This window comes from Eleginops maclovinus, chromosome 14 (assembly GCF_036324505.1).
Source record: "Eleginops maclovinus isolate JMC-PN-2008 ecotype Puerto Natales chromosome 14, JC_Emac_rtc_rv5, whole genome shotgun sequence".
Classification (NCBI taxonomy): Eukaryota; Metazoa; Chordata; class Actinopteri; order Perciformes; family Eleginopidae; genus Eleginops; species Eleginops maclovinus.
Genome location: NC_086362.1, coordinates 9,141,790 through 9,162,117, shown reverse-complemented (window position 1 = coordinate 9,162,117; position 20,328 = coordinate 9,141,790). Strand labels below are relative to the sequence as shown.

Sequence of the window (20,328 nt, the reverse complement as noted above, 5' to 3'; positions counted from 1 at the left end):
ACTTCAGATTTCTTACAAAGAGCATGCTTAAGATTAGCTCCGTTTTGAACAGCTAATGCATCTGTAACACACATATCATGTGGCATTGCCTGATAACTTTACATACTTTAAATCATTTTGCTGATAAGATCGTGTGCTTCTACTCAAATTAAAACTCTGAATGAAGAGCTTAAACAGATGGTTTTCGAGTGAGAGTTTGATTTATGAAATGTAATATTTAAAATGGTTAACATAGTTGTGTGATCGAGTATTGTACATATTATGGTTTGATAATGGGCTCCCTTTTGAGTATGAATGACGCAAAGCACTACTTGTGGTGTGCGAGGTTTGTTTATCCTCCGGTTAGTATCCCGACCACATTATTAGACCATACATCAAATTATTTCACATATTTTTGACAGTCGATTGCATGGTCACTATTCTAATGTTTGGATTTTGAGTTTATTAATCTTCTGTAAAGTATTGTTTATATTGTTTTAAAGTCAAACTAAACAGCCACTCAGCAGGCTTTTTTGGGAAATGTGTGACGCCCCCACAAAAATTCATGCTGCTTCACCAAAATGAAATGCCAGGATGTGCCACTTTACAGAGTTTCAAAGTAAGTCATTTATTTTATTTGAGATGTTTTTTCCACCACTGAGTGTGTTTGTAAATATCATTCTGAATGATTGTGCTGCAGCAAATCCACTTGTGAGCCTTCGAGTGGCTTTCTGTGTGGTTGCCATGTTCAATTATATTCAATAAAACTCAATGATGGCAGCAGAGGGAAACCCCAGGTACACAAATGGACCGGGTCAGCGGTGTTGTGGGCGTAGAGTCTCTGCAGAGGTTACAAAAAGATAAGAACAGACCTTGTTGCTGTCCTTTGTAGAATGAAACATCCTGCAGACAGTTCTTCACTATTAATAATGGGATTAGTAGCAGCACAGCGACAGGGGAGTGACATGCTAGGGCTGAATCTTGCTATTTAGCTTTCAGCAAAAAAGCTCATGCTTTCCTGACAAATGCTACTTGACTGGAGTGCGTGTAGGTGGCAAAGTCAGTGTTGCTGCCTGTTTATGACAATGGAGAGCAACAGAAGTGGGATTACTCTTTTTTTATCCCACCTCTCTTTATTTGTTGTGCCTTCGGTTGCACAAACACTGCTGTGTTTAAGGGTTTAATTCCCTTTGGAGCTTCCCATTTCAAATCTTTGAGTCTTTGTGATGTTTTGGGTAAATATCCACCAGCTGTCTTTTGCTATTGGTAAAAATAAAATCACTCGCATGAGGAGTCTTTTTAAAAAATATGAGCATATTTCAGTGGAGGTGTTGTTGCTTTTCCAGAGATTAGTGCATGCTGTGACAACTGTTGTCACTTACAGAATAGATATTTCATTACCCCTGCCTCGTACAAGCGGTGGCGCACAAAAGGCGCTGATTACACCTCACCTGTTCGTGAACCTTGCATAGATTTTTCCAGACTAATCAGCTATTGTTCATGTAGATGACTGACCTGTGTGCTTGCAATGGTGTCGGGGGTCTTTATCAGGTGCAATAAGGGAGCAAAATGATTTAATGATTCATTGTTGCATTGCCACTGACTTCAGGACAAATTGTAGTCAGAGGCTGCTGCCATTTTCTCTAAAAATCAAACCAGTGATCTGAAAATTGTTGTTGAATATATTTGGAGCGCTCTCAAATTGTGATGAATGACTTGCTAAAATCCAATCTTTTTTAAATAGGTAGGTGTTTCACAGGGGCAAATGGATATTTGTTGATCGAATGCTGCGTTGCGTGTTTTCAGAGAGAGGAAGTGCAGCAGCAAACATTTTCTCTCCCTCTGAGTGGCATTACCTGCAACCTTTCCTCTTTGCCCAGATGTTAAAGCTTATATGTCATATTATATGTATATATTTTTTGTGCAATGACAGCAGAAGACCTGTCTTTATTGAACCCTACAAGTTCCACGTTAGGTAGTATTTTTCTACCCAGAAAATGGTTTTCTATAGAAAGTGTTGGTGTACATTTTCGAGAGACTGCTACGATCAGTGCTGGGCAATCTACACTCTGAATTTATCCTGATGTATTTTCTCTAGCAGCACATTTTTGCAGGTGCTTGCAAGCTCTGGGACATTATTGCAGCCTCACTGTTCCTCTCGTATTCTCAATGATTGACAGCACTTGCAGCTAAGCTGCGGCTTAAGATGCAACAGGTGACAATATGCATCCCACTCATCTGCAGATTTACACCCTTACCTCGAGAGGCGTCATAGGCCCATTGTGTCAACCAGTAACACACTGTTTCACTTTTATTTTATTTTGAAGGAAAAATGCATTAATAATGCAAAAACAGATTTCCGGTTTAAACATTGACTTTTCTGCTGTATTCTTCTTTTCATACAATCACACTGATAATGAAACATGGTCCCATTTGGTTAATAAACATTGTATTTCCCGCCATAAAGCAGTAATACAGACTTATTTTCTCAATTTCTTTCTAGCATTTAGCAAGCCGAAGAAAAACAACACACTTAGGTCCATAATATCCACTAGCAGAATATAAATATTTCATAATAATAATCTCCCACAGCATTTGACCTTTAGGCATGGCTGGATAAAGAGCATCATCGTTCAGCAGTTTGTCCCAATTGTGGCTCGGCTGAGATTCCCAATGGTTGTAAAGCTGTGTTTCTGAAGCCGAGTGCACAAATACCAAATTCACTCCACAGTCTTTGAACGTCTCCGGGAACCTGAGCTTTTCATCTGTGATTGGGTCCCAGTTGAATCATAAGCAGTAGAGCCGGGGGCAAAGTTGTTAGACCAACAGCTGGATCATATTTTGCAGCTAAATTATGTAGTATGACAATCATCTGTTCCCTCTGCAAGGAGAGAGGGGAAGTAGTGAGCGGTTTGTTGAAACAGTAATGTGGCTGTTAGTATAACTAATTGGGCGTAGGTATTTGGGAGATTTACATAAAACCCTCTCAGGTGTTTAGTGATGGTAAATGGTGTTGGTTTAGAGATGTGAGTGGATTTGTTGGGTTTAAGCCTCCCTAATTGAGCCGCCATTTAAAACAAATCTGCTTGTTTTTATTACCATAGCAAAAGAAAAACCCTAGAGATGCTATGCACTAGGCCGGTTGTTATTGACATATTTTCACTTGCTTCTTCCTTGCTGTAGATCTGTCTTTGACATCTATGTTTGTTATTCTCTTACTTTTTTCTCTCTAGTCTTTTCTGTTCTTCTTTCTCGCTCCCTATTGTTGTCTCCTCTTATTGCTGAAAAGCCCGTGAGAGGACGCCCCACTGTATCTCTCTTATTCTTTTCTGCTGGGAATACACACCAAGATCTCCTACTGTCACCCGCTCAGAAAAGAAACAGCAGAACAGCACAAGATGAGAAGAGCTCCAAAATTCCCTACCTCCCTCCCTCTGATCAGGAATCTGAAGGGAGCCCGCAGGGGATGATGAGTTGGAGGAGGAAGTGGTAGCATCACCACATGGTGGACTGAAGACAGAATGAGGAGGGGGAAATTATGAAAAGAGGGCAGGAAGCTCCGTGTTCTTGGAGAAAAAGTGGAGAAGGGCGGACAGTGGGCGGGATGCTCGGAGAGGTTCTGATGAGCAGGAGAAGCCCAACTGAGAAGTAAGTAAAAAAGAGGGAAAAGGGAAAATCACATCTTGTACAACATATGAGAAATGAAGAGATGTCAGGATATACAATAGGATAGGGGAAAAATAGATCATACTGAAAAGGAAAATAGAAGAATTCAAGAAAGTTGAGTGATGGAGGCGTGATAAGAGAAGACACTGGGGAAAGGCAGAGAACTCTTGCTCAAGTTTTCAAAGAGAAACTATCAGCGAAGTGATTTACGCTTCAAGATCCAACACACGTTAAACGAGTGAAGTTGGCAGAGGTGAAAGAGATCGAGGAAGGGAGCCAGAGGAAACAACGGCAAATAATCATAGGACCATCGAGAGCAAGTTCTGAAAGAGTGAAATGTGGAGAGTCCAAGAGGGCAGCCTATCACAGAATGAACACAGGCAAGATGCAACACCTCTAGGGATGCAGCTGAAATAATAATCAGGGGCATATTAGGGTAAAAGGATCCAGTTAAAAAACGTGGCCTTCTGTAACCATGCTTATTAAGGATGCCACATGGCTCAGTCCTGGGACCATTGTTGTTCAACTTATAATGTAAGCATATTACATATATTAATGATCTCCCATCACTTTGTGAAGATGTATGCGGATGACATGGTTATGAATGCACTGTAGCTCTTGGCAAAGTTTTTATCAATGGAAATATTGAAAGGAGATTTAATTTGAGTAATACATTGAGACTGGAAGTTTTGAAAATGTCTACTTCCCTCATATAATTAAGATTCATATTCTTTAAAGACTCCACAGCGCCCACATGGTAAATCACTTGGTGGCACTGCCACAGTCAGAGTTCCCTTGTGGTGCCCGATAGCTAGGTTAAGGGGGTAAGGGGATGCTAATGCTGCCAGAGTGCTTCTGCTTCTACTGGGATAAAGAAAACATGTGTAAATCATAATGGTGCAGGGTACGATAGATAAAGGCTTAAGAAGAAGTTATATTTTCCCTCTTTTTGTACACAAATTAATTTACATTACACCAAAGATCATGCCTTTAGACAGATCACAGAAGAATAACTTAGACATGGACAAAAAGAAAGAGGGTGGAGGGATAGTCAGAGGAAGTAAGGGAGATGATCATTGTCGCTCAATCACATGTTGTTTTACTCAACATGTGATTGAAAAGTTGGCTGAACAGAGAGTTTGTGTGTATAGAGTGAGGACAAAGGTGAAGGAGAGCTGCTGAATGGAAAATATCCGTTCTTTTTTAGCATGAAAACACCATATGAAGTTTCTACTTGAGGATTTTTGCATCAAATCAAAGCTTTATACACATTGAAGCGCTTTTATCGTGGATTGAATGTGCACTACTTCACTAAAGAGACTCTTACTTAGATGTATGCCTCACATTGATTATTTCTTCATGTACTCATGGAAGTAGTCAAACCCTATAATGACAGCGAGACTCGGGACATTTTAAAGTGCAGCTGCCGAGCGAGAGAAATGAAACGGGAATTGAGGTGGAGGCGTGTGGATGAGAGGATGAAAAAAACCGAAAGAAGGAAATCAACTGGGACAAGGTCAGAGAGGTAAAGATAAAGTGCCAAAACATATTTGGGTGAAGCAATGAAAGCGGAGAGAAGAATTTTAATATAAAAGTATGAGAAGGGAAGTACTGATATTGTAACAAACAGTGGGAGTGACACGAAGATACTTTAATATAAAGAAAATAACCAAGGATAAAGAGAAGAAGCCTACAATATTTTCTTACAGCCATTAAAGCACAATAAACTGAGAGGGTGACAATAAGATTGGAGGAGCATGAGGCAGCAACAAGGTCAGGGAGAGGTGGAGATTAGGAGTAAATGCAGCTAACAATGGACTGAATGAGAAGTCAGTGGCAGTGAAGGAAAGAGCAAATTAGATGGAGAGCTAAATTAAAGATGAAGGGAGAGAAAAATACGGACAATTATGCTTCAGCCTTGCAAAAACTCTGAGTCGTAGTTGAGACATATTTGTATTGTCCTCCGTCTATTCACATCTGCTCTTTTGAAGGTGCTCTGCATAGCATGTCATTATCAAATCAATTCTGCTACCTTGGCGTCATTAAACATATTAAAGCTAAGACGTTGCTGTTGCTAGTGCTCCTGTTTATGAAAAATTCAGCATGTTTCGAATAAACCTTAACTTGAGGGTATCAATTTTACACAATCTGGATGCTTATTTCCTGTCAGGTGTGTGTGAGAGGCTGAAAATGTACTTAAAAATGCACAAGATAATTCCCTTCGCTTGTTGCTATAGTACTTCCTTCATCGATCCCTCCCTCCCTTGCAGGGACATAGAAAATCAGGCCAGTTTATAACAAAAAAAGGTAGAGGTAAAACTGGTAAATGGTCAAATCTATTGTCTGGAATTCAGACAACCTTGGCAGTAAATTTTAAGCGACGAGTAAAATGACAGCTGTGCTATACATAAAGCATTTTTGGTCCTATAATTTTAGAACAGATGTAGCCCAACGATTGAAATGAACTTGTTTTTTAAACCCTCTTAGAAAAAACACAACACTTGCTCTTTGTAGCGTCCATGTTGTTTCAAAAATACACAAAAGTTAGAATAATGACTTCCTAACTCGTAATTTGGACCATTCAGACAACACGTGAATTCCATTGGAGTTAATGTAGGGCTGCACTGTTGTAGTTTATACTTAAATAATCAATAAATGAAATGTCCAAATATGTGTGAAGATTAAGTAACCACTATTCTTGTCACATGTCAGAGCATGAATCATGAGAGCTCTCACTAAAGCATCTTCCCCATGCTGTGTATATTCCATTAATTCATGCAAAACCGTTTTTTGGTGATTTCTTTTGTAGTATTGCTAGCTTCTCTTCTCAGTTTACTTTTGTCCCTGAACATCACAACGTCTGCACTTATTAAATCAGTTTGAGCCTCGAAAAAGTTACAGAAGGTTGAGTCCAGAAACTCCGGGCGATCTCTTGGACCTCGGGACTCTTCAGCTGTTTTGTATTTTGCTTTAAGGAAAAATAAAAACATCAAACTCTCAGACTGGCCATGTGATACAGCTGCAGTAACCATGGAGATGTCATGGATTTGCCATCATACATTGATGTGATGATCTACCTTTTTGTTTGTGCTGCTGCTGGTGGCACTGATTTAAATTGTGTTTCATCGGTGTGATAAAGAACTGGTCCGACTGGTTTCTGTTGCTCCAGACGCTGAGTGTGTGTGCACCCTGACTCAGCACTCTGCAGGGAAATGCATCATATCTTCATCATAACTGCAAATGTCAGAGGAAGTTTGGCTACGGGCTGCTGCGGCTTTTCAAGACACACAGAGGTACTCAAACAACGCTCAGATGCCACAAGGTTATCTCTCAGTGTGTACTAGGCACGTGTTTGTGTGCATTTTAAAGGTAAGCGTGTGTGTGTTTGCTTCTCAGCATTTTTTAATTAGTCAAATTGGGCCAGGGTTTCGCCTTGGGCACAGAAAGCAGAGGGAGGGGTGGTGCTCTGCGCTGTGTTGTTCCTGCTCGTCACGTATGAGTGCGCACACACACACACACACACAGACACACACAGACACACACACACACACACACACACACACACACACACACACACACACACACACTGTGACTCTCTTTCTCTAAGGTACACAGACTCACTCTTGCTTTTAATGCAGCCACTTATAAGTTTCAAATAAAATTGTCCTCTAACCCAATGTCATGACACACACACACACACACACACACACACACACACACACACACACACACACACACACACACACACACACACACACACACACCCCCCCTCACTCTCTGTTCTTTATTGCTTCTGGTGTCACTGTTGATGGCATCAAATTAAGACACTGTCTACCACTCTGGGATGTGTAAAGCTCAAGAGGCAGGAGAACTTATTAACCCTTTTTGCACATAAATTAACACACACACACACACACACACACACACACACACACACACACACACACACACACACACACACACACACACAGCCAAACTCAATGACCTTCCTTCAATTCTGTCCCTCTCTCCCTTTTTCATCATCATCTATTTGTCTATCTCTAGGTGTGTCAGCAGTCTCACCCCCCTCCCCTCTCCGAATTTCTCTCCATCTTTCGCACTCCATTTTAGGCCTTTAGCAGCGTCTGCAAAGGGCTCCATAGACAATGAAAACACAGGAGAGGTATAGATGGACAGAATGATATTCAGGGACATTTTCCACCTCTTATCTCTCTTTTCAAAGATGTGAAGATTCATTTTGCATAAGCATTGCTTTTGATATTTAAATTAAACGATAGTCTCTAATGCTGATGCTGCTGATCCTACTGGGAATGAGCATCAGTATGCAGCTTAGAGCAGCATTCAACCCCATTGTATCCTTATGTTTTTGAATCTATACATCTCCCAGTGGAGGTATTCTGGGTACATCTACTGGGATGGGAACCAGAGGCAACATGAAGGTGGGATTATAGTTCCTATATAGCCTGGGGAATGTTTAGGATCCCTGTTAGAGATAGATGACGCAAGGAAAATGTATAAATTATTCAATGTTTTTTTTCTATGCTAGTTCATGTTTTAGATACTGTTGGCTCTCCTCCTGCTCATCTGTATTTGTAGAAGTTCAATCAGCTCTGTTTAGTTGCAGATTGCTACCATACCACGCTTTTGTGTTGCTGCTAAATTAGTGTTTAACTCAGCTGCAGGGAGCAGCAAAAAGCTCTTGAAATGTTTCACATTAGAAAGCACCGCTCATAGTTGGTAATGACACAGCATCAGAAAAGCGATCCATTAGTCTGACAGCTTTTTGTTTTCTATTTCTCAATCTGTTTGTTATCACTTCAACATCATTTTCTATTGTTTGTCATATCAAACCGTTTTTGTTCTTGTTTACTCAAATCTTTTTGTCTTTTTAAATGCATTACCGTCTGTTCCCGGGACTATTGATCTCCCAATATTCCTCAGTTTGATCATTGTTTCATGCTGTTTTTAATTACCACAAGAAGTTTTGCTTCACCCTTATCTGCAAACCAAGTCCACTGACTGACAAGTAAACACAGGGTTTCTCACACATAAACTTTACTTTGGCGGGCTGCCCAGGTATATTAAAGTATATTTGGCGACCCATTTATTTTTTGTTTTTTTGTAATCTGTCCGCGAGCAGGACGCCCCGACCATGCGCTGCCACCCCCCCCCCCCCCTGTTTTCACACAAACAGTAAATACTTAATGCATTCTGTATGTAAAGCCCATGTGTACACACACACACACACATAACACACATTGCTCTCTTGTGTTAACGAGTCCATCTCTGTTCCATACATGTATTTTTTATTATTTATATCAAGTCCAGAGAACAATATAGACTTTGGCAAAATGAAATAAAAACAGAAAGGAAACAACAGTAATGGTTAAAAGTCATTATTCTTGTTAATGCAGTTGGCTCTGTTTTTATAGGCATCTGTTTGTGTGTGTTTATCTTTTGGTGTGTGTTGTGTGTAATTGCTAGCTTGTGTATCTTGTGCTTCTTCAATATTTGTTTTGGTATTTCTCTGCCTAGTTATGTTGAACATTTTTTTGTCCTAGTGATGGAGACTTTTTGTCTAAAACCCAAAAACACATTTTATATTTGATCCTAACATCATTCCCCAGAAAACTTTGAAAAACAGAAACACATGGTGCGACAAGTAACATCATTTTATATATATACTATATATATGTACTCTCTGATAGATGTTTTAAGAGTCTCTGTGGTCTCTGCCGTCGGATCAGTCGTCCCGTATAAGTTTTACAAAGTCTTGAAGAAGAGTTTATATCGTCGTTGGCTTCCATTCTGTCATGTATTTTTTTATCTGCTTCTTCCTGAAAACATTCACTTTATGGATTTAAATTTAATCCATGTGGCACAAAGGAGTCTGAAGTCGCACAAAATGAATTTGAAATCCCCCTTAGCGTTTCTGACCATGCTACATTGCTGGAAATAGTGATTTATTCTGGTTTGGGTGAGAATGATTTTTAAACATTTCACTCTTACTTCACTTTGGGCGGACCACAGCTAAAGTTAAAATGTATTCCGTTCACGACATGTGCAGAAAGCGCTAAACCTTAAGAAACACGAATGAAGTTTGGCCGAATGTATTGCCCCTCACAAACATTCATATAATGTGCACTCACTAACACACACACACACACACACGCACACACGCACACACACATCCTTTCCCTGATCCAGCAATGCATGCACATTTATGCATCCATTGGCATTGTTCATAGGTTTTGGTCCATTATCATCCGACAATATGATCTGGTTTTTCAGAAACGCGCGCACGTTCCATCATGCCCCCCCGTCTGCTCCATTTTGTAATCCATATCGACTCCATTGTAATCCCAATGTCTTTCTTTTAATAATGTCTGTGCTGCACTCGCTCTTTCCAGCCAGTATCGATTGATCATGTCCAATGCGCCCGGCTCTGTATTTATGCTCCCATAATCCGCAGGCACGGCCAGCCAAAATCATTGTCCGGCCACAGAGGACACATAAAAGTCACATTCATTGTGTTTTGGAAAAAGAGTTTTCAAAATGGCCGTCAGCATTCGAGTCAAAAACAGGATAACAAAGCAGGACCGTGTCATCCAAATCTTTTTTACCGTTGTTATTTGTCAGAGAGGGGCACTACCGGTGTTGTTCATCCGGTGTAAACCCTGGTGTGTTGGGCGGGGGGGGCAGAGGCCCTGGAGAGGTGAAGTGTTAGCAGGAGTCAGCTTCTATCAGTGTACAGGCTTTACTGAGATCCTCACGCCATCTCTGTCTCTGCTGTATAACCTTTGTTCTGTGGCTCTATTGATGTGTTCCCCTGAAGGATTATGTCTCTGTGACTACACTCTGTTCTTACATCTGTCACTATCTTTTGTTTTTGTGTTCCTCCTTTCTTTTCTATTTTGTATTGTTACATTTTTAAAGGCCATGGCAAAGCACTTTCTTCTACTTTCCCTCTTTTCATGTCATATGTCTCCCCAAACATATTTTTCCACCTCCTACGCTTACGGTCTGCTGTAAAGAGCCTCAAATCTTCACCTTTAATACTTCTCCTCAAGGAGCTTCCCAAATAATACTCAGAATTGTACTCTTCTCTAAACTCATAACCTTGCAACACTCGTCTCTCCTGTGCTGCTCCCTCAATCTCCCATGACTCCACCTCTTTGCCCTCTTTAAATCAAACTCTCTCACCGACGCTTTATTCCTCCTAGCTTTTTTCATTACATTCCCAAACGCCCTACACAACACTTTCCTCAAGTTCTTCAGCACTCCTTCCCTCCTTCCCCGTTAGCCTCCCCCTGTCCTTGCTCGCTTTCCCGGCGGTGATCCCAGCGTTAGAGTTGGAGTTTGTTGTGTTGTAAGCGTGGATGTATCCCCGTTGGAATTCGCAGTGCGCCCCGTAGCCCATGGCGCTTTCCTCGTCGCTGGTCGCTGAGGAAGTCGTGCTTGTCGTGGAGGCGCACTGCACAAGCATCCCGTGGAGAGACTGGCTCCGCCGCGTCCAGATCACGCTCAGACGCTTGGCATAATTAACAGCACCGTAGCGCTTGGCAACAGTTGCGGCTGCATCAGCAGTTGCTAGGGCAACAGAGGAGCCCATGTCCAGTGAGTGCCGCCGTTTGCTAACGGTCCCGCAGACGGGGCTTAGCGGGGACAGAGGGCTCTGGTAAGCCTGCGAGGAGTTCCATTTGTCCCGGCGGGGACTGATTCTCCAGTCCAACAGATCTGATTCTCCAAGGGGGCCCGCCAGAGCGAAACTGGCCCGAGTGGTGAGTTCTCGATCCAAACGGGGCCTTGCGCGGTCCCTTGAGTGGGACTGTCGGGGCAGGGTGGAGGAAGGGGAATAGTAGAGGGGAGTTCTGTCACTTTCAGGCGTGTATGGTGGCGCCTTGTCCAGCTTTCTTTGCCTGACCACCAATGCCATCTCACCTGCCCCTGTCGTTGTGGAAACTACCCCCCCAGCAGAAAGAAACTGCTCCAGGTTGACTTTCGGCTTTGGCCTGGGCTTTGGAGGGGGTTTTGGCACCAGAGAGGAAGCAGAATCAGCCTCTTCCTTCTCTTTCTCCTTGTCCTTGTCCTTCTCCCCTCCTCTTTTGGACGGCAGTCCATTGGGCAGGACCACCATCATCACGTCCCCCGATCCATTTGATTGGTAGCACCCACCACTGTTTCCCCCTTTGTCCACGCCCCCTCCGCCTCCACCCTGACAGCAGGCCCCGCCTCCTGCCTCTGTGTTGCCGCTGTGACACATCATGTGGTCGCCATGATTGCAAACGCGGTGGCGAACCATGAGCGCCACGGTAAACACAAGCAGGGTGACGACAACCACACCGCCAACCAAGATGGTGAGCGTACCGCCCAGGAAATGGGCATGTAGGGAGCGGCATGCTGGGTACACATCCTTAGTGGAGAACGTGGCGCAGCCCAGGACTTTCGTCGCCGCTAGCGATGTGATTGTGTCATCAAATATGGCCAGCACACACAGGTTATAGTCCGCTCCGGAAACCAAGTTCTTCAACAGGAAGCGATCGCTGGTGGATGGTAGGATTCTAAAGAGGGTTAAAAGAGAAGGAAAAGTAGAGGTCAGTCAGATGAACACGCCTGCTGTGCACAGGATCTGTAGTGAATTGTAAAATATCCGCAGCCTCTCCTGAATATTCTGACTATTGTGGAACCAAGGAGAAAGGGCTGAGTATCGGAAAAGAAGCTGAGGAAAGGAGGGGTGAAAGGATAGCTTGAAACAGGCGCAGGAGTGGATACTGCAGGAGGGGAAGAGAGGCAAAATGAGGCTATTGATGGAGAGCGCGCCGAGGGAACATGAAAAGAGAACTCTGTCTGCTCATTTGCAGTGCAAGAGTGTGTTAGTGTGTGCGTGCCTGTACTTGAATCCCTGTGAGAAGCAAACGTCGGGCCATTTTGTAGGACCCCACATTTAAAAAAAGAGGCCATCTTAGGTTTACCGGTAAGAGCTGAGATTACAGTGAAGCTTGGACATGATAGGACACAAATGTATCATCACAAGGCATCGTTGTGTTTGTGTTTGACTGCAGATGTGCTCCTGCGTGTATTGTAATGAGTGAGTGCATGCGTGGGATAATAAAGAGAGAAGTGCTTTGTATGTGTCCTCATTTTAAGTGTTCGAGCAGCTGTTAAAACTAACAAACAGCGGAGAGGTGAACAATAGAGAGATAGAGGAAGGCGGGGGGGACATTAAAGAGGTGGCGATGAGGCTATTATGTAAGTTGCATGTGCTTGTCTCAGTGCCTGTGTGTTTGTATTTAGGGCACAGCAGAATCAAATGTGAGTATTTTCATGTCAGTGGGCTTGTGTATGTGACATGGTTAGGGTGGAGTGTGTGTGGGAGAGTGTAGCACCGCTCAAGTGTGTGTCGCTGATGGGGAGGACTTTGCCCTCTGACGTCCAACCCTTTCGTGTGGGCAAGTGTGTGTTTGTGCCGCCGACATGAATATTTTGTCAGAAGTTCCTTTTTTCCCTTTCCCTCTTTATTTGTTGTTCTCCGACTCCCTCTTTTCCTCTGCCTCTTCTCAGCACATCAGAGGGCTTATTTGTAGCGTCTGCAGCTAACCACTGCGGCTCCCTTCAGTCTTGAGCTGCATCCTTTAAATGCCATCTAGTGTGAGTCAGACACCAGCGGGGCCGCTGCAGAAGCTCCCTAACCTTAGTCTGTTTTAAAATGCATTTAAATAAAGAGACCGAGGACCAAAACAGCTCGGCCTACTTCTTAGTTTTCCTTTAGTTCTCAACTGGGTGTAATTTAGCTGCGAGTAATACAAGTGAAATCAATCGGAGAATTCTCACACACAGTTATGTCAGCGTTGACGGAATAATTGGATTAGGTGTCTTTTTAATAATGCTAAATTAGCTGGGAAACAAAAGAGACAGCCTGCTCAATGCAAGCCAGGGGGCAGAGCTATGAATCTGGGTAGCTACAGCTACGTAGGAATTACAGCTAAGTAGGAATATTGAACACTGATATTTACTACCTTCTCAAGGCCTGAAAGTGAACAGAATTAAAAATGTTCAGAACAAATGCCCAGGATATCAACTTTTGCACAGCTATACTTTAGGATTAACAGTGTGTTTGTTTGATTTCTTTTTAAAAACAGCGTGTTGCAAACTCCGTTACACTGCCTTAGCAAATCTCCCGGAGTGATTTGGAATAGCAAGCACTGGAACAGAGATACCTCCAAACTCCGAGTGAGCTCTGTTTTCATGACCAGACGGCTTCCTTGGATCTACGCCCCAGAATATTAGTCATTTCTTCTTTTTAGAAGAGCAAACACTGACGTGAACCCGCCCCGTCGGATCACAGCAGACTCCGAGTTAAACAGCTAGAAACGCTGGTATCCATTCTTACTCTTGAAATAGTTTAAATGTCTCCTTCAATGAACGTCTTAATTCAAAGAAGTGTTATACTTCAAGGTGCAGCTCTGTGAAATGACAGACACTGACTGCAGGTGCCTAAAACTTCAGAGTTAAAATTGAATTGGGGGAAAAAGTAGCAAAAGGAAGGTTCTGAGTAAGGACTTTGATATGCATCCTAAGTCAGGAAATGAAACCACATTTGGGCAAGCGTTCACACTGGAGGGATATATTGAATTGCAAGTCCACTGGTACTTACACAGTAGATGCTCAATCGGATATCCCGCATGAAATATGCAATAAGCAACACTCATAACCTCCATTTCTGAATAAAAGGACTTGGTTATATTAGAGTCTTATAAAATGAGCCTGAGAAATATAACAGTGGTGTCGGTTCATAAGCAGCCTTTGTGTCTGTGTATAATTGATAGAGCCTGCGAGACACAGAGACTTGACCATCACTGGGGAGTGGTGTACTCTGCTGAGGGCTGGTTTCTGCAACATTAAGAGGGTTTTGATTCATAGCCGTGTTGACGCGCACTGGTTCCCGTTGCCCTTTCTTTCCCCAACTTCTCCCTCACTGCACACTGTCCCGGTTAGATTAATATTGCAGATGTACTGTTGCCAAAGTCTCATACAAGTAACATTTGTGCTGAATCCCTTTCCACTTCCTGATAATATGGTTGTGTTATGAATGGATTTATCTATATACGTGAAATCAAACTGTTCAGTTGGTTCTCCATTGTGAGACTGTGACTCACACACACCTTGAGAAGAGCCTTGAGTCGTTTTCCTAATCCTGTCATTCAGCACCCCTTCCTTTATTCCCTCAATCCCTTCCTCTATCCCTCTTTTCAGCTCTTTCCCCTGGATGCTTCCACCTTATTCTCCTTCAATCCATCCTTTATAAGCAGATTTCGGTCTTCTCGCTGATCGGTCCCTCACCTTTATCTTATCTTTTCATTGCTTTGTAATCGCCCGTCCTGTCATTTCCTAAATCTGCAGCGGTGCATTCCTTTTCTCTTCCATTCCCGACCTCTTCCCCGGCACCTTTTATACCATTTGACTTCAGCTCCTCTGCACCTCATCTTTCTCTCTGTCTTTTACGTCCTCCGTATTACCGCAGCCAAATCAGATGTGCTTGCTGAAAATCCTTCTGTTATTCTCAGCGGGCTCTACCTGACCCCATAGCCTCTTCTCTCTTTTATTTGCAGTCACTGTTCTATATCTCTATTACCCATAGTTATAACCGTGTACCATTATTTAGCATCAAAGGTCACTCCTCCTCTCCTCTCCACTGTTTCCTCTTAAGCTTCTCCTCCCTTCAACTCTCCCACATCTTACGTTTTCTCCCCTCCTCTCTTTGTATATCACCACTCTCCTCCTCCGCTGCACCACCTCTCCCTCCGTTATGAGATTGTGAATCACCGCTGTTGTTGTTTTTGCGGAAGAAAGAGAAATTCACTGAAATATAAATGCAAGGCCACATTCGCCGATACATGCATCTTTGATACGCTGACTCTCGATGCATAATACATTTGTAACCATATATACAGCCCTGTTGTCACTGGCACACATTGTGGGCGTATGCAATTATAATCACCTTAATCCTCATTGCGGTGAGACCAATATATGTTCACGACCATAAAGTGCACCCATAAGAACTGGGAGTGCTGCTGTGAAATGAAATGATTAAATTGAGCGGATATTTTAAAGAGGCAGGGGTGTCGTTCTCATTACCACCCCTGTATTTGCAGACATTGGCGCTGTATTCCATCACCTAACATGCCAAGTCTATCTCTGTGCTTCTAATTGCCCTGCATAGGCACACACACACACATGCAGAGAGAAAGTGACGGAGACAAGGGAGTGCTTTGTTCAAGCTGATGACACAGAAACGAGTAATTATTAGCACCCGGGAGAGAGGGAAGTAAAATAAAGGAGTGGTAGAATCCTGTCCCCTCTTTCCTCATCCTTCTGTTCTTCTGCTTCTCTTGTGTCTCTCATTTTCTCCCTTCTATCTGCATCTGCTGGTGTGACACCAGACCGGATTATGCACCGAACGACAGATGAGAAGCAGAGAGAAAGAAAGAGGAGGAACAACAAAGCAATTATCTCCTCCTCTGACTGACATCTACACTGACCTCATTTCTTTTTTTTACCATGTCATTTCTTTTTGTACCCTTTCTTCCCATTTTTGGTCTTGATGCATTGGACTGTTTACTGTCTCTGTGGATGTCTCCAAACACTCCCTCTGATCTCTTCTCGTGTTTTCCTTCATCTGTCTTTCTGTCGATCTTTCCTTTTCAGCCACCCTTTTCTCTCATCCCTCGTGTCTTCATAGTTTTCCTTAATTCTCACTCGGCGGTTCCTCATTTGGCCTGATTTTCTCCCTGATTCCCGCTTCTTTTTTTTCCCTACCTCCTTCTTCTCCATTATTCCTCTTGATAGTTTAGCAACAGCATAACCACAAAAAATGATCTAACTGTCATACTCTGTCCACTAACCTTACAATACAATTTGAAAATGTAATCCATTACAATAGCTACCGTATTTACCCGTAAAACAATGTAATCTTAGTATCACAATATAAAAGTAATGTAGCCTGATAACTTTTCGTTACTGTTGGATTCCCTCAACATCAAACGCAATGTAAATAAATCAAAAATAAAATAATAATAAAGGTTTTCCCTCTTTTACTAGTGGATTATCTAAGAGAGCAGAGCAATGTTACCTTAGAAAAAGGTGTCCTCTTTACAGTAAATGTAGGCTAAACCTACAGTGTAGTAGCGTTTACCAAAAGTGTTTTAGTTTAAAACATGGATTAAAGCAAACGGTATTTTTTTTTGTTGATAAATCAGGTGTCCACCTACTGCATCAAAAAAGCTATTAAGATGCCTAAATCAAAACCAAAACCAAAATTCAGGCAGTAGGTCCGTTTTTTTAATCCTAATCTGATTACGTCTTTTCTTCATGTAGCTGTAAGGGAATACAGTTACTTAGTTTTTTTATCCTGATTACGTAATCCGTTACTCCCCAAGCCTGCTCATATGTATTCATCTTCCGTCCTCTCTTTCCTCTGCCTCTGATGTGAGTTGACACATGTATTGACACAGTAGTTTAACACTTAATTACACTTTCCCCCGGGGTACTTCTCTAAAGCCTATTGCGTCACTCCTCTATCCTTTCCTCAATCCTTATGGCTCACTGAGTCTTTATTTCCCCCATCTTTTTGCCTCATGTCTCCTCCTGTCCACTGTTAAATCTCTCCTTCCACCCTCATCTGTCCAAGCCTCAACAGATCATCTAGTTTCTATGTGTTGTATTGGTTGCATGCAAAGCTAAAATAGGAAGCTAATATTAGTCCTCAGAATATCACATTGCACAAGAGCCACATGACATGACCTCAAATCACCTCTAGATGTTTGATTTCTCCAGTGGAGTTTATATCTTCTGTTGCACCAAGAATTATTTTCAGTTTACTGATATTCAAAGACCACTTTGACATAAATATAAGTCACACATGTTAATAATTATTGACTTTCATTTCCCTCTCCCATTGCTGCTCATTAGCAACACACTCATCTGTCTGACTCCCAGCATGCTCCAATAGTGTAGCTGTCAAAAGCTCACCCTGTCATTGTGAACTGTGGGTCACTTTTTTCCAAGGCCATTATTTTCATTCCTCTCATTATTTCTTAAAACCATGCGTGATTTTTCTCTGAAACTTCCTCCTCTCTATGTCCCTGTGATCCTTTGTGTTCCCATTAAGTTCTGTGTCAGGCCTGGCACTTTGAGAGCCCAGCAGGAAGGTTGATCCTGTGCTGATCGTGCCGAAATTGTGAAGATTGTCAAAGCCCTTACCCTCCTGCTGTCTTTAAAATACTTTTGAAGTTAATAGGAAACTTTTAGCCCTGACATGTACACTTTCCAAACAAATACCCCTACTGACACTCCTTATGTGCCGCTGATTCATAATGTATCGTAAACTGCGAGCCCAACAGATTGCCAATGATTGAAATGGTGAGTGGCACAATAGCAGCAGCGTGCATTGTGTAGTATTCAGAGATATCGAATAATGTATTTCCGTTTCTGTATACACACATTTGGACACAATGAAAGTTTACATTATAACGCAATTTCTACCGCACAAGCACTGCACTTTGGAAATGATTAACCATTTATCCTACTATGCCTTCTACAGATTGAATGTTTCCAACACCGCTTAACAAAACGACTGCGTCACAATAATGCGTGTTTTGCCCTGCCCTGTACGTTGTGTGGTGAAACCCTTATGCATGACCCTGTTAGAGTGACATTTCTGCACAAAAACAGGAAATCCTGCTGTAACAGACGGTACCACAAAGGTCACCGCCTCATTAGCGAGATGGGTCATTCTTTCTCCTGTTCTCCATCCTTCAGGTAGGCTGCAACCAAACAAATAAATGCCAGTCCGGTAATTGCTCACATATCACCGGCATACTTCGGAAAACCTTGGCTATTGTCTAGCTTTACTTCAATGCCATGTCGCATTTGAAGATCGAGGGCCTTTCCTTGCCATCAAACCAATGCTGTGGCATATCTCCAAGAGAGGAGAGCTCAGCTGTTGGTGTCTGGGGAGCGGGGGGTGACACGGGGAGCGTGCCCAGTGGACGCCACATGCACGACGGCCCACCTGGCGCTGTCACAGATGCCATCAGAATTAGACAAGCCCTGTTAAAGTGGAGGCTGGTGTTGTCTAGCATGCGACTGACCTTTTTTAGAGATAATAAAATCTGGCAGCCACACTATGCTCTGCTATCCGGTTCATGTCCACAGCATAAACCTGTCCCTGTACCTCATGTTTCCTTCAACTCTTAAATCTTCTGTTGTCCTTTCTTTCTCTTCTGGGTTGGTGTCTTTCAGCAGCTGCACATCAATGAAATATCAGCACAAATCCCCGATACAAAAGCGTGTATATCTCCCTAGTCTAGTCTCCCCTTTTGAAATCACCAGCCAGACTCCCTCTGGCTGACTCCTCTCCTCTGGTGTCTCTAGCTGGTGAGATATTGTGGTTGGCACTGGCACACTGATAGCATGATATAATCCATACTGGAAACCCCTGGCTGCATTGTGGTGTGCTTCCTTTCAAATGCTGCCTTCCATTTCCTCCTTTATCTGTCCTTTGAGACAGATTTCCCTCAAAGCCCTCAAACGACTCCTCTTTCAACCTTTTCTTCTCTTTTCCAATTCAGATCAGGGTTTATATCACAATTTAAGATAGCCACTACTTCTCTATGTGTCCTTTGAGACAGCGATCCCTTCTCTGTTTTGTTAGGCGCTTTGATTTGTTTGGTTTATTTAAACTCCAGATCGCTTTACAGCCTCCTCGCTGACTTTCAGCGTCTCTCCTGTGACGCCGCCTCACTCTTTCAGTCTTATCTCTGCTCTGTTTTGCTTCTGTGAGAGTCTTTATGTGTCTATCAGCATTTTCCTGTCTCCAGCTCCGCAGAACCCTCACCCCTACTGATGCCGCCGCTCCATTATTCCTTTAAAGTTTGTTCCCTCAGAGATACACATTTTACCAGTGTCGCCCTTTTGTGCACAAGAGCTAAATTCAGCCATGGCAACTGGGATTTCAGGTGATATTATAAACACCTCTACAATTGAATGCAATCCAGTACAACAGATGGGACACTAACACCTTGTTTTCATGCACCAGGCAGTTTTGAGAGTTTGTTTTTGTGTTTATACTTTCAAACTAGTTGAATTATTTGGCTATTTGTGTGGAAGATTTCCCCTTTATTTTAGTTTAATGGGGATATCTTGTATTAAAACACGCACCCTCCTCATGAAGTTTCAAAAATGTGTAAAAATACAGGTTCCCGTCTTCTCAAAATGAGTTCTCTGCATAGTTTGAGGCAGGGAAATATCCACATATCACTTTCATACTGTCCACAAACCTTTTTAATTTAATTCCTATCTATGATCTGAAGGTTTCTAACGAGGTTTGTTCATAAATCATTTATGACCTAATCTATAGAACATGTAAATATTAAACATAAATTGTTATGGTTTGTGCGAATATTTTTTGAATAATCTACTGATAGTGATATCCCAAATTCCTTCTCCAAAATCTCTCGAACCTTATGTCAATACAATTTTTGCCCAATTTCACTTTTTAAGCTAAATGCTACATTTTTGTTGTCAATTCGTAACACTTTAGGCGAGGCATATGCTTTGAATTCTAGAGATGAGACAGCTCTGCTATTAGAGTATTTTCCGTGCAGGAGTTAATGCAGCTGATCA

General features: G+C 42.4%; 2 protein-coding genes across 2 annotated transcripts in view; one reads left to right on the top strand and one right to left on the bottom strand.

The window, feature by feature from the left end:
- Positions 1-20,328, top strand: part of pcxb (pyruvate carboxylase b) — a 267,351-nt gene that overhangs the window by 151,388 nt on the left and 95,635 nt on the right.
- LOC134875686 (leucine-rich repeat and fibronectin type-III domain-containing protein 4) overlaps positions 8,977-20,328 on the bottom strand; it is a 36,712-nt gene continuing 25,360 nt past the window's right edge. Inside the window, 1 exon segment of the mRNA XM_063900282.1 lies at positions 8,977-12,206. Within this exon segment, the coding sequence (XP_063756352.1) occupies positions 10,895-12,206 (1,312 nt within the window). The 3' untranslated portion in view covers positions 8,977-10,894.